Source organism: Panicum hallii, chromosome 9, assembly GCF_002211085.1.
Source record: "Panicum hallii strain FIL2 chromosome 9, PHallii_v3.1, whole genome shotgun sequence".
Taxonomy (NCBI): domain Eukaryota; kingdom Viridiplantae; phylum Streptophyta; class Magnoliopsida; order Poales; family Poaceae; genus Panicum; species Panicum hallii.
The window spans coordinates 70,920,014-70,932,028 of NC_038050.1; the positions used below are offsets into that span (position 1 = coordinate 70,920,014).

At 48.3% G+C, this 12,015-nt stretch overlaps 3 protein-coding genes across 3 annotated transcripts; 1 reads left to right on the top strand and 2 right to left on the bottom strand.

The window, feature by feature from the left end:
- Nucleotides 1-569: 569 nt before the first annotated feature.
- Nucleotides 570-2,296, top strand: LOC112877328 (photosynthetic NDH subunit of subcomplex B 2, chloroplastic). The gene is made up of 3 exons (XM_025941615.1): nt 570-1,068; nt 1,344-1,781; nt 1,929-2,296. The coding sequence occupies exons 1-3, from the start codon at nt 622-624 to the stop codon at nt 2,121-2,123; spliced, it is 1,080 nt and encodes a 359-aa protein (XP_025797400.1). The 5' UTR covers nt 570-621; the 3' UTR covers nt 2,124-2,296.
- Nucleotides 2,297-2,457: 161 nt separating this feature from the next.
- LOC112877322 (DEAD-box ATP-dependent RNA helicase 38) lies at nt 2,458-6,753 on the bottom strand. The gene is made up of 8 exons (XM_025941608.1): nt 6,364-6,753; nt 5,961-6,254; nt 5,624-5,851; nt 4,846-4,911; nt 3,728-4,129; nt 3,544-3,655; nt 2,909-2,994; nt 2,458-2,829 (listed from the first exon to the last, which is right to left on the bottom strand). Exons 1-8 carry the CDS (start codon nt 6,613-6,615, stop codon nt 2,767-2,769), a joined length of 1,503 nt encoding a protein of 500 aa, XP_025797393.1. The 5' UTR covers nt 6,616-6,753; the 3' UTR covers nt 2,458-2,766.
- A 1,372-nt stretch (nt 6,754-8,125) lies between these two features.
- LOC112877325 (phosphoserine aminotransferase 1, chloroplastic-like) lies at nt 8,126-9,884 on the bottom strand. The gene has a single exon (XM_025941611.1). It carries the CDS (start codon nt 9,740-9,742, stop codon nt 8,468-8,470), a length of 1,275 nt encoding a protein of 424 aa, XP_025797396.1. The 5' UTR covers nt 9,743-9,884; the 3' UTR covers nt 8,126-8,467.
- Nucleotides 9,885-12,015: the final 2,131 nt, after the last annotated feature.

Here is a 12,015-nt window from a genome sequence, read left to right on the forward strand (position 1 = left end):
CATGTATAATAACGGGCTGCATACTATGACTACATTTAAAATAATTACTACTCGGTGCACACAGAACTAAAGTCTGTATCAAGTACAATCCAACGACATGAAATACGAATGCTGGGCGGTAAAGTTGCACCCATTTCTAGTATTTAAGGAGTTGTTGACTGTGAGGCAGGAAAGATGCATGCGTTCATAAACATTATTGCGTACCTTTTTTCTATGTTTTAATTGTTGCTCTTCTAATAAAATGATGAGAAACTATTCATTCCTATCTTTCAAATTAAATCATACTTAATACTAAAAAAAGATGAAGTTTGACAAAATGACAATCCACAATCCCTGTGTAGATGCAAAATATCTTAACATCTATGCTCATTTATTTATTTTTATCACGCATCAGCTATACAAGCGCGGCGGAGCGCGTTAGTAATATCTCGGCTCAAAAGAGCACGGAAAATCTTTTCAAAAAAGAGCACGAAAAAGAGTGAGAGGAAGGACACGACAAGGAGAAACCGATAATGTATCCTGGATATGAGGCTGCAGTGAACGCCTCCTCGCGTCTCGAGGGATTCCCGCTCCTCCTCCTCTCCCATCCCTCTCACTCCACTCCATTCCACTCCCGCTCCAATGGCCACCTCCTCCATCCTCCCGCTCCGCCTCCCGTCCTGCGCGCGCCGGGCCACTACCGTGCGCGCCGCCGCCGCCGCCGTCGCGGCGACCACGACCGCACAGTCCCTGGAGGAGTCGTTCGGGCGGAAGGGCCTCAAGTTCGTCGCCGACCCGGCCGGCGGGGCCTCCACGGCGGAGCTGAGCGTGAGGAACGGCAGCTCCCTGCACCTCCGGCTCGGCGACGGCCTTGTCACGTCGTACAGGCCCAAGGTGTACTGGAAGGACGACGGGTGCAGGGAGGTGCTGCACACCGTGGCGGACCCCGGCGGTGACCCCGCCAAGGCGAAGGGCGGCGTCGGGCTCGTGCTCAACGAGGTGTCCTCGTCGGGCGGCGCCCAGTCGCTGATCGACGGCTCCGCCTGGGCCATCAAGGATGTGGATTCTGACTCCTACGATGCAGTGCAGGTACCTTTTATTGTTTTCTTCTTCTTCTTTTAGGTGATGGATGCACAACTGGAGACTGCAATTTTACTTGTGTATATCGATTTGATTTTGGAGTAATACGATTTTAGAAGAGGGATTTGCTCAATTTCAAACTTAACCTTACAAAGAGAAGAAATTATCCAAAACTGTAATGATTTGTGTCCGACATGTATAAATTTTACAACAATTTCCCTGAGTGTTAGACATCTCGTCGAGCATTTTTTTTTCTCAGTGACACATCTATCCTGTGGTTGCAGGTGGAGCTGGGGTGCACCAAGGGGAAGCTGGACATCTCGTACGTGGTGACGCTGTACCCTCTGAGCATGGCGACGGCGGTGATCGTCCGGAACACGGGCACCAAGCCGGTGGAGCTGACGAGCGCGATGCTGAGCCACATCAAGTTCGACAAGCGGGGCGGCACGGCCGTGGAGGGCCTCCGGGGCTGCCCCTACTGCTCCCACCCGCCGCCGGCCGCCGGCTTCAGCCTCCTCTCCCCGGCCGAGGCCATGAAGCGGGAGGACCCCGGCTGGTTCTTCGGCGGCGGCGAGGAGCCCCGGCAGGGGGTCTGGACCGTCGAGGAGGACCAATACACCATTCTCAAGAAGAAGGTGAGCCGGGTGTACGCCGCGCCGCCGGAGGAGAGGAAGAAGCGCATCTACAGCACCGCGCCATCCAAGTTCACCACCATCGATCAGGCAAGTTTCCAACCAAAAACACACCTTCTGTCCCCCATGGCCCCCATCATCTTCATTTAGAGCAGATTATCACATTGTTCTCACGAATTGCTCTCGATGCTGAAGCAAATAAATTTCTTGATACGTGCGTTTGATTGCATCTTGCAGTATAGCGGGCTGGGGTTCAGGTTGGTGAGGATGGGGTTCGAGGACATGTACCTGAGCAGCCCGGGAGGCATGTACGAGAAGTTCGGTTCGGACTACTTCCTGTGCACGGGGCCGGCGTCCATGCTGGTGCCCGTCGTCGTCAACCCCGGCGAGGAGTGGAGGGCGGCGCAGGTCATCGAGCACGACAACTTGTAGCTCCATTTTTCTTTCATTTTGTGCTGAACAGAATTACTGAATCGAGTGGCTCGTCATGAATCGAGTGGCTCGTCATGTACATTCTCGTATACATGTTGATGGGTCTCGGTCTACTGTAATTGCCCTGGTGCCAGACTGACAGTCATCCAGTGAGATAAATTTATAAATTTATACAGGATCGTTCTTCCCGTGACAAGCAGGTTGCAGTCGCCCACGTCACAGGCGGAGCCTGCAGCACAGGAAACAACATCAGCACACTCGGATCAAATACTGATCTGATGTGTACACTGATGATAGTGATACATTGAGGGGGCACTGACATGAGGTATACATGTGTTCAACAACCTCAGAATTGGCGCATATCAACCACAAGACAATTTACTGTTTAACTGGATTTACAGTTTCAAATGGTAAAAGCTGATAACTGGCGCTACTCCACCAAATAGTAGATCGGCAAAGAAAAACTCTGCTGTGTATAAGCGAGTCTTTTAACATAATCCACAAAACTCCATACAGAACTTTCGACCGCCTAAACAAAGCTAACACCATGATGAGGAGGAGCAGGCAGCTGGCTCGGCAAACAATCACCAGCGAATTGTCCTGATTGGGAGAGCGCAACAGCTAGCCATGTTTCTGAGGTTACTCATAGTAAACCTGCATCCTTGAGAGCAGTCTCAAAATTTTCCTCGTTTTTCCAATTTCGCACCTAAAATTAACAAGTTATGGTAAGTATATACTTAATAGCACAAGATACAAGAAGCATACACAAGATATCAATAACATACCTCAGGTACTTGGTGCTGGAAGTAGTTCTCAATCTTTTTCATCACAACATTATCTGTTTCACCACACAGGAAGTTGAACACAGCACCTGTCACCAGCAACGATTCACAGTTAGCAATATTAAACTATATATATACAATATGCACCGTGTTAATTAGAAAGGTTCTGATACTTTTTTTCATCATGATTAACCTATTTTAAAGGGCTTCTTATAGTATGCCAAAGATACAATCAATGGAAGCTAAAATCTCTAGAGAAAAGGATCTCCATTGTTGACAAAAGCTGCTAATGGCTAATCCATATTATCATCATCGAAACATATGATTTTTTTATTAATAAACTTTATAATAGGAATATAGGATTCACAGGAACACTATTTCTCGCATACAGGTGTAAATTCAAGTTCAAGCTAAAACAATCAGACATGGCTTGACAAAAGGCAGCATGGTTGCTTATCATGGACAGAGCCACACAGATTTAGTCCAATTAGCATGATCCTTATTTCATTCCATTCGTAATGATACCATGATTATCTGCTACAATGTGAATCACCATACTTAGTTGCTGCCTGTGATTCAATCCAAAACTGGCCAAGTATGTAATACAATTGTAGAAGGAAGAATAGATACAAAATTACCTTTTCGGCCAAAGCGCCCAGCTCTGCCAATTCTGTGCAAGTACACCTCATAATCAGGTTCATCTCTTGTACCAAATTTGATTGGCATGTCATAGTTGATGACCAGGTTAACCTTTCAAAGGAACAAAGTTAGCCGGTGATAAAATTTTACTGCAGTATAAAGAAAAGTACCACACATATGTACCTGTGCTTGGTCAAAACCACGAGCAAGAACATCAGTTGAGATAAGAACCTTGGTGTACCCATCCTTGAATTCCTGTATAATCTTTTCCCTCTCTCCTTGGTCAAGGGATCCTTGAATTGAGGAGCACACGTAGTCCTCTCTCGTCAAAGCATTGTGAACATTCTTAGTACTTTGCTTTGTTCTAACAAAGATGATAACCTGGCCAACTTTTTGTCCAAACTCAAAGATCTTGTCCCTTATGACCTCTATTTTGGCCGCCTCGTCAGGGACTTGAACTTTGTATTGCTTTACTTTTTCCAAAGTAAGCTCTTCCTTCTTCACGAATATTTGATTTCCATCCTTAATGACCTTTGTTACAAAATCTTTCACCCTCTCATTGAAGGTTGCAGAAAAGAGAAGCACCTGAGAGAATAACTAAATTTTAAAAATAGCTCCATAATCGGATAAACAAACACATCTAACAACAATACATTGATGTCGTATGGGTAGGCACGGAGTCTAATTGATGGTAATAGTTACAGGAAACTCCATATATACGACCTATCATTACTGGCTAGTGAAAAACTGAAGTAAATGGCATAGTTTAGCAACATGTAAAAATTCTCTAATAATAAATTATATAAGAATATCCCAAAGTAGAGAGAAACAAAATTTAATTCTAGCAACATAAAAAATGACCAATGCACGCCCAGATTAAAAATTGAAGGAAATGCCAACTGTGACAAACTGTGAAGGAAATGCCATGTTTTTACCATTAGCAATTTATAAGATCCTAAGAAACTATGAAGCATAAGAAAAGGTTGTTCCCTCTAATACCTCCCTGATATCTTCTAAAGCGAAAAAACTGCATTCATGAATGACGCTTTCCAATAATAAGCCCTGCCTATAGCATTAGCTAATAGCTATAACATATAAGATCCTCCCATAAGAAACTATATGAACCCATGCAGAAGTATAGGGAAAGGTTGTTTCCCTAGGGTAGGATTGTTTCCCTTGACACCTTCCGAGGGTATTGGTGTCGTCTTACGACATACACATGATTTTGATCAAAGCATCTTAAGTCACACACAAGCTGTTTCATGTGATAAGAAAGAAGTTAAGAGACTAGAAAGAATTACCTGACAACCACCAGCACTTCTTTGTATATCCCTCATTATCCTTTCAGAATCACTCCTAAAGCCATCCTGCAAGAAGGCATTCGCCACTATGACAAACTGGACTACTTAAATTTGTAAAGACTGCCAATTTACAAGATAGACATCACATGGTCATGGACTAAAAATCATGTACATAAGAAGACGATGTTATGAGCAACTGACCAACTTGTGAACACAGCCTCAATCATTGAAAGAAAGTGCCACACGATAAACTAAAGTACTAGACATGAACAGGGTTTTCTGAACATAAAACACTCTTGTAAAGGCCAAAATTCATTATGCCAGAATTACACTCTTGTAATTCTTGTAAAGGCTAGAATTATGGTTTGTATCAGGACAGGATAAAATAACCTGCTCCGCATGGTGAGGATGCATAAACAAATAACTATATATTGAAAACAGCGCAACATCGCAGCAACTACCAATCATGGTAAACATGTCATTACTTTCCTCTACTGTGATGATTACTTGATCTTGGCATAATGTAGCTGCCAGTTTTAAGAAGGATAATTAGAAAAACTTGGTATGCTTCTTGATGCATCACTCAGATTACAATCAATCATACCAGATCAGTAAAAACGTTTTACCTCCCTGAGACCCTAACAACTAACAGCAGTGTGACCTTTTTAATACTGACAACCCTAGAGCCACTAACTAACAGCTATTAGATACCCAAAAACCCTAGGAACTATCATACGAGTTGCAGTGACCACCAAATCACAAAGGAAATCAAACATACCTCAGCAAGCATATGATCCGCCTCATCAAACACAAGTATCTTGATCTCCCTTGTGGCCACCTTCTTATTGGTAATCCACTTGATGAGTGTCCCAGATGTGCCAATCACAATCTGGTCATTAATTGGCGGCATTTTAGAGACCGGCACATAATCCTTTTGAGCTGGTGGGATTGCACAGGCACATGTAATGCCAGTAAACTTGCCCATCCTCATCAGAACTGCCTTATTCTGCACAGTTCAATCAAACAAATTCAGCATTAGAAATTACATAGTTCCATACGATTACAACCCTCAGGGATCACACTACAAATATGTGAAGTACAGAGTGTTAAAATACCTGCTGCGCGAGCTCCCTAGTCGGGCAAATGCAGATGGCCTGGGGGATCCTGCGATTGGGATCGACTCGGCTGAGCATGCCGAGGACAAAGCAGGTGGTCTTGCCGGAGCCGTTGTGCGCCTGCGCGACGAGGTCCTTGTAGGGCGGCGTGAGGATCATGGGGAGGGTGATCGCCTGGATCTTGCTCGGGCGGCTGAAGCCCATCTCGTCGTGCAGCCCTTTGAGCAGCTCCGGCGACAGCTTCAGATCCTCGAACGTGGTGGCCGACTCGTACACCGTGCCGCCCGAAGTCACCTGTAAGGCAGCGAAATGAGAATCACACCAATCAATCAGCAACCCGAAGCAAGCGAGACTGGCTAGGGCTAGCGCCGGCGGGCGTATGGGACGGGCACGGGGGGCGTACGGCTTGGATTTGCGCGTCGTCGGAGTCATCGAGGAGAGGCGGGCCTTCCTCGCCGGCGGCGTCATCCTCAGGCGGGGCGAGGGAGAGCGACTCGATCTGCTTGGCCTGCGCCTCCACCGCCGGCTCGGAGGTCGAGGAGGACGAGGCCGCCGCCGCCGCCGCCGCCGCCGCCGCCTCCGCCTTGGCCTTGGCCTCCTCCTCCTCCTCGACGTCGGCCCACGACTTCTTCTCCGGAGAGGCCTTGTCGGCCATGGTGTCGCGCGCTGGCAGATCGAGAGCAATCGGGGGAGGAGGAGAAGGGGAAACAGAGGAAGCAGGGCTAGTCGGTTCGCGTGTTTTTTGCCTCTCCCCCTGTTGATTTGGGAAGGGTTTATACTGCCACGGCCTGCGAGCGATTTGTTTAGCTTAGCTTTCAAGCGGACGCTCCGCTTGCGATTTACGCAGAGGGCAGCGGTTAATCCGCGTTTTCGTTTGGCTACAGCCCGTCTGGCATGGGCGGCCAATGAAGATGTTGGGCTGGTTTTTGTCTTCCGCGTGATGATAATGGGCTAATGGGCCCATTTGTCTTACGACGACCCATAAACAAAGCGCACTCGTGGCTCGTCCAGAAAAACTGAAAAGAATAAACTCTAGAGCAGTGCTGTGCAGTGCCCGTTCTCCTCAACCGTTGACTTTGTACGCGATTCTATGGTTTATAGTATTAAAAAAAATCATAAAATGCAGTAGGTGTTCCAGGCAAACATGTCCTCTTAGTCTAACTCCCTGCTACAAGCATGAAAGAGAACTGCAGAGGCACAATGCTTTTTGCTAGCAAGCAGACTCACTAGCAATTTCAGCACTAAAAAATGGTCATCTTCCGAACCCGTTCGCCCTTTACAGTCCAAACTCTCATTCATGATTCATCAGAACCGCAGGTGCAGACACACCTAGCACCAGGAAACCATAGAGCTGCCTTCCCACACGGCTGAGTAGATTAACAATTCCAAACGAAGGCTCCAGGGACATGAATCATGGATGACATAATGGCATCCAAGTGGTTTTGTCCGTAATATAATACTCTTCAGGCTTGTCAATGGACCTCCACCCAGGGAATCAGAAAAGTATGCACTCTACTTTGGCCTTCAGATTCTTCACGTCTCTCTCAGAATAAACAAGACATCAACGGGGGATTGATACATATCCTGACGGCTAGTTCAAAAATAACCACGTGACATGATTAACAACTAAACCTGACTGTAGAAACTCGAATTAGAATCGAGCATCGATTGGAGAACTACAATCCCTCAGTTTCAAATTAAATTATTAATTATTTTAATTTTTTTAAATTTGTAGAAATTTATAGACTTTACTGTAGACCTAAACATAAATATATAAATATATAGATGTACAGTGCAAACTATAGAAAAATTGAAATGACTAATAATTTAGGACGAAGGGGAGCAGTACTGTAACAGACTTGGCATGCTATCAGCTTAGTGAATGAATCGGTAAGACAACGACACAGGAACCAGCTAAGATACTTCATCACCAATCTCTGGAGTGCTCACTGGTTAGTGGCTACCAACCTTAATTGATCTTTTCTCAAATAAACACGAAATCAGATACAGGGCAGTGTGGTCTGTGCTTACTCATCAACATAGACCAACCTACCCGAAAGCAACAGCTATGGATACATACGCCCGATCCACAGATTTTCCACCAGAATCTTAGCAAAGTCTGTCTCTGAAGAAGATCAGAAAAGAAACCAGCAAAAATTGCTTCATTTGAGAGGCAAAAACCAACCAACCTTTCAATTATTAGTGTTTTATAAGCTCTGAGAAGTCTGAATGATACAACAGCATCACCGGCTCTAGAGATAACTGACCGTCTACCTTATTCCTTATTCCCAGCAAAACACATTCCAACAACAATGGTGGCCATGGAATGGAATTCCACGAACACCAAAAAGTGAAAAGAAATATTGCAAAATAGTTACTACGCCACTAATACTACAGACGGATCACAAATGCGCAAAGCAGCTCCTGCACAGAGCTCACTTATGTTATGAAGAACAAAACATCCTGCTAAATAGTAGCATTACCAAATGATCATAAGCCCAAGCCACTCAAGGGTTCCTAGCTTGGAAATCCTTCATGAACGCGACAAGCTTCTCCACGCCGGCAAGCGGCATGGCATTGTAGATGGATGCGCGCACTCCACCAACTGACCTGTGCCCCTTGAGCTGCACCATGCCCTCCTTGGCCGCCTCAGCGATGAATTGCTTCTCAAAGTCCGGCCCCTTGGCCAGAGTGAAGGGCACGTTCATCAGCGACCGCACTGACTTCTCCACGGGGCAGATGTAGTACCCGCCGCTGGCGTCAATAGTGTCGTACAGGATGCCAGCCTTGTAGGCGTTCTTCTTCTCGACCTCCGCAAGGCCGCCCTGCGCGAGCAAGTCCTCGAAGACGAGGCCACAGATGTAGATGGCGAAGCAGGGCGGGGTGTTGTAGAGCGAGGCGTTGTCGGCGTGCGTCTTGAAGTCAAGCATGACCGGTGTGATGGGCTGCGCGTTGCCGATGAGGTCCTTGCGCACGATGGCGATGGTGACCCCCGAGGGGCCGACGTTCTTCTGCGCGCCGGCGTAGATGACGCCGAAGCGGGAGACGTCGACGGGCTTGGAGCAGAAGTTGGAGGACATGTCGGCGACGAGGATGCCGGACTTGTTCCGGGGCTCCGGGTAGTCCTTGAACTCGACGCCGTGGATGGTCTCGTTGGAGCAGATGTGGAGGAACCTGGCCTCCGGGTTCTGCTTGATGTCGTCGAAGGGCGGGAGGGCGGTGTACTTGCCGTCCTTGCCGGACCAGGCGACGGAGGCGGCGGAGAACTTCTTGGCCTCCTTGAAGGCCTTGTCGCTCCAGGACCCCGAGACGACGAAGTCGGCGGGGTCGGAGGGGCCGGCGCAGAGGTTGAGCGGCACGGCGGCGAACTGCGTGGTGGCGCCGCCCTGGAGGAAGAGCACGGCGTGGGTGTCGGGCACCGCGAGGAGCGCGCGCAGGTCGGCCTCGGCCTTCTTGATGGCGGCGTCGAACTCCTTCCCGCGGTGGCTCATCTCCATGATGCTCATCCCGGAGCCGTGGTAGTCGACGAGCTCCGCCTGCGCCCGCTTGAGGACGTTGAGCGGGAGCGTCGCCGGGCCCGCCGCGAAGTTGTAGACGCCCCGGTCCCCGGCGCCCGTGACGGGGGAGGACGCGGACGGCGCCGCCACCGCCGTGCAAGAGATCTTGGCGGAGCGCGCCGGGAGGCGCAGGGAGGAGGCGGTGGCGGCGGGCGCCCTCGGCGCGGCGGGGCGCTGGAGGAGGAGTGAGTGAGCAGTGGACGTGGCGGCGGCGGCGGCGGCCATCGTGGGTGGGAGAGGAGAGGAGAAGGGTTTTGGGTTGCTCGGTGCCAATGGGAAAGGGGACGGGATCTATAGGAGTGGGGAGAGGAGGTGTCAGAATCCGGGGGTTGGTGCGCCTCGCGATGAAGCAAAGCCGATGCCTTTGCCTTTGGGTTGGTGGCCCGCTCGGGTTGTAGTGGTAGCGATGAGCTTGCCGGAAATGTCCTTGCGGCGATGGGCAACGTGACTACTCAGGTTGCAAACCTTGAGCAGACCTCTGCTGGTTTCTCCAAGTTTGTGTTGGCAACCTATTGGATCTGGGTGGCTCAATTCCATAAGGTTGTAATTGGTAGGCTGCATAAAGGCCTATCCAGTTTGCATAGTGCAGGTTTGGATGTGTTGGCGGTCTGAATACACCCATTAGCCAGGCTCTGGTTGTGCAAATGGCTATGTACGGTCTGTATAGTGGGAAACGCAAATGAGGTTTGTCTCTAGTTGTGCAGGCTGCATAGCGCCCTAGCTGGCCAATTTTTGGTCCCAATCTAACTATAAAAATGTAGCTAAGGGAGCAATGCAACCATCCAAATAAAATCTTAATACAGGCCAAGACAAGATATACAGCTAACCAAACAAACCCATAAAATACTCTCTCCTAAATATATGTAGTTTTCGGTTCCAGAGAAACAACTTTGACTAAATATATATTAAAAAATATTAATATTAATGGTACATAATTAATATCATTAGATAGATATTGGAATTTAGTTTTTTTAATAAATTTATTTGAAGATACAAATATTTCACGTATTTTTTACAAATGGAGTCAAACTTCAGGCACGGAAACTATCGGCGATTGTTAATTGGGGATAGAGGGAATACTTACATAAGCTTGATTTGGGCTCGTCCTATGTAACTCCTAGCCACTCTAGAAATAGACCGAGTGACCGATCAATGATCCAACTCCAAAGGGCGATTTGGACCCAAGTTCTGTGTGCTGAGGTTGAACTGTTGATGGCCAGACTGGATATCCTAGTGGATGCAGCAGTCCGGGGTATGAGTGAGCTAATCTTCCATCTCCCTTCTTTGGGTGCAGTAGAAGAGTTCTTGATGCCGTCTCCCATCAGGTTCTGGTGTCTTGCGCGGACCGGAGTTCGCTGCCTTGCTAGCTGCTAAATCTTCCACCAAATATGTTCTAGGACGCCTTGTTGGAACAGGCGTTGCCGTTTGCAGAAGAAACGCAGCACGCTCCTACTGGTTGTCGATTCAATTACGGACCTGCAAACAAACCACACGCCAAACAGAACGGCGGAGAGCACGCCTAAGATCTATAGCCTTGATACACAGGGCTAACCGTTTGGTTGAACTCAAGATCTTAGACACGAGTACTAAAGTACTTAGAGAATACTGATGGATCATGAATTGCCGTTGTTATGTGGACGGTACAGCAGTAGTTATAGTTTATTACGGGCACCAAACACGACTAGATACGTCCCTGCACCAGTCTGCCGGCTGGGCAGTGGCCCATTTACCCGTGTCAGGATTGGTACTAGACTGATTCAGGGTGTGTTCGTTTCCGGTTACTAGACTGAAGTATTAAATAAAGTCTAATTACAAAACTAATTGCAGAACCCTAGTGCTAATTCGCGAGACGAATCTAATGAGGTATATTAGTCCATGATTAGCGAATAATTACTGTAGCATCACTGTGGCAAATTATGGATTAATTAGGCTCATTAAATTTGTCTCGCGAATTAGCATACAGCTGTGAAAAAAATTTATAAACATATTTTATTTAATGCTTCTAAATAGCAAGATTCTCTTTGATGTGATGGGTCTAAAGTTTAGAGAGTGGGAAACGAACAGGCCCTCAGGCGAGAATGCACAATGCCCACACTAAACCGCAGCAGGCACGAAATTAGGGTGTGTTCGTTTCGCATCAGAGGGGTCTAAAATATACATCTATAAATTAGAGGTATAAACATTTTAGAGGTATATTAGAGGGGTGTTCGTTACGGCCTCTAAAACCACGGCACGGCCGGAGCGCCTAACGCGCGCACGCGGGGGGAGGAGCACGCGGGCGGGAGCAGGGGCGGCGGCGCGGCTTGCGGGGAGGAGCAGGGGCGGCGGCGGCGGCGCGCGGGGGAGGAGCAGGGGGCGGGGCGGCGGCGCGCGGCGGCGGGGGAGCACGGGGGCGGCGGCGGGGAGAGCAGGGGCGGCGGGAGGAGCACGGGGGCGGCGGCGGGGAGAAAGTTTAGAGGTTTCGCCCCATTAGATAGGGAAACGAACGGACCCTTACT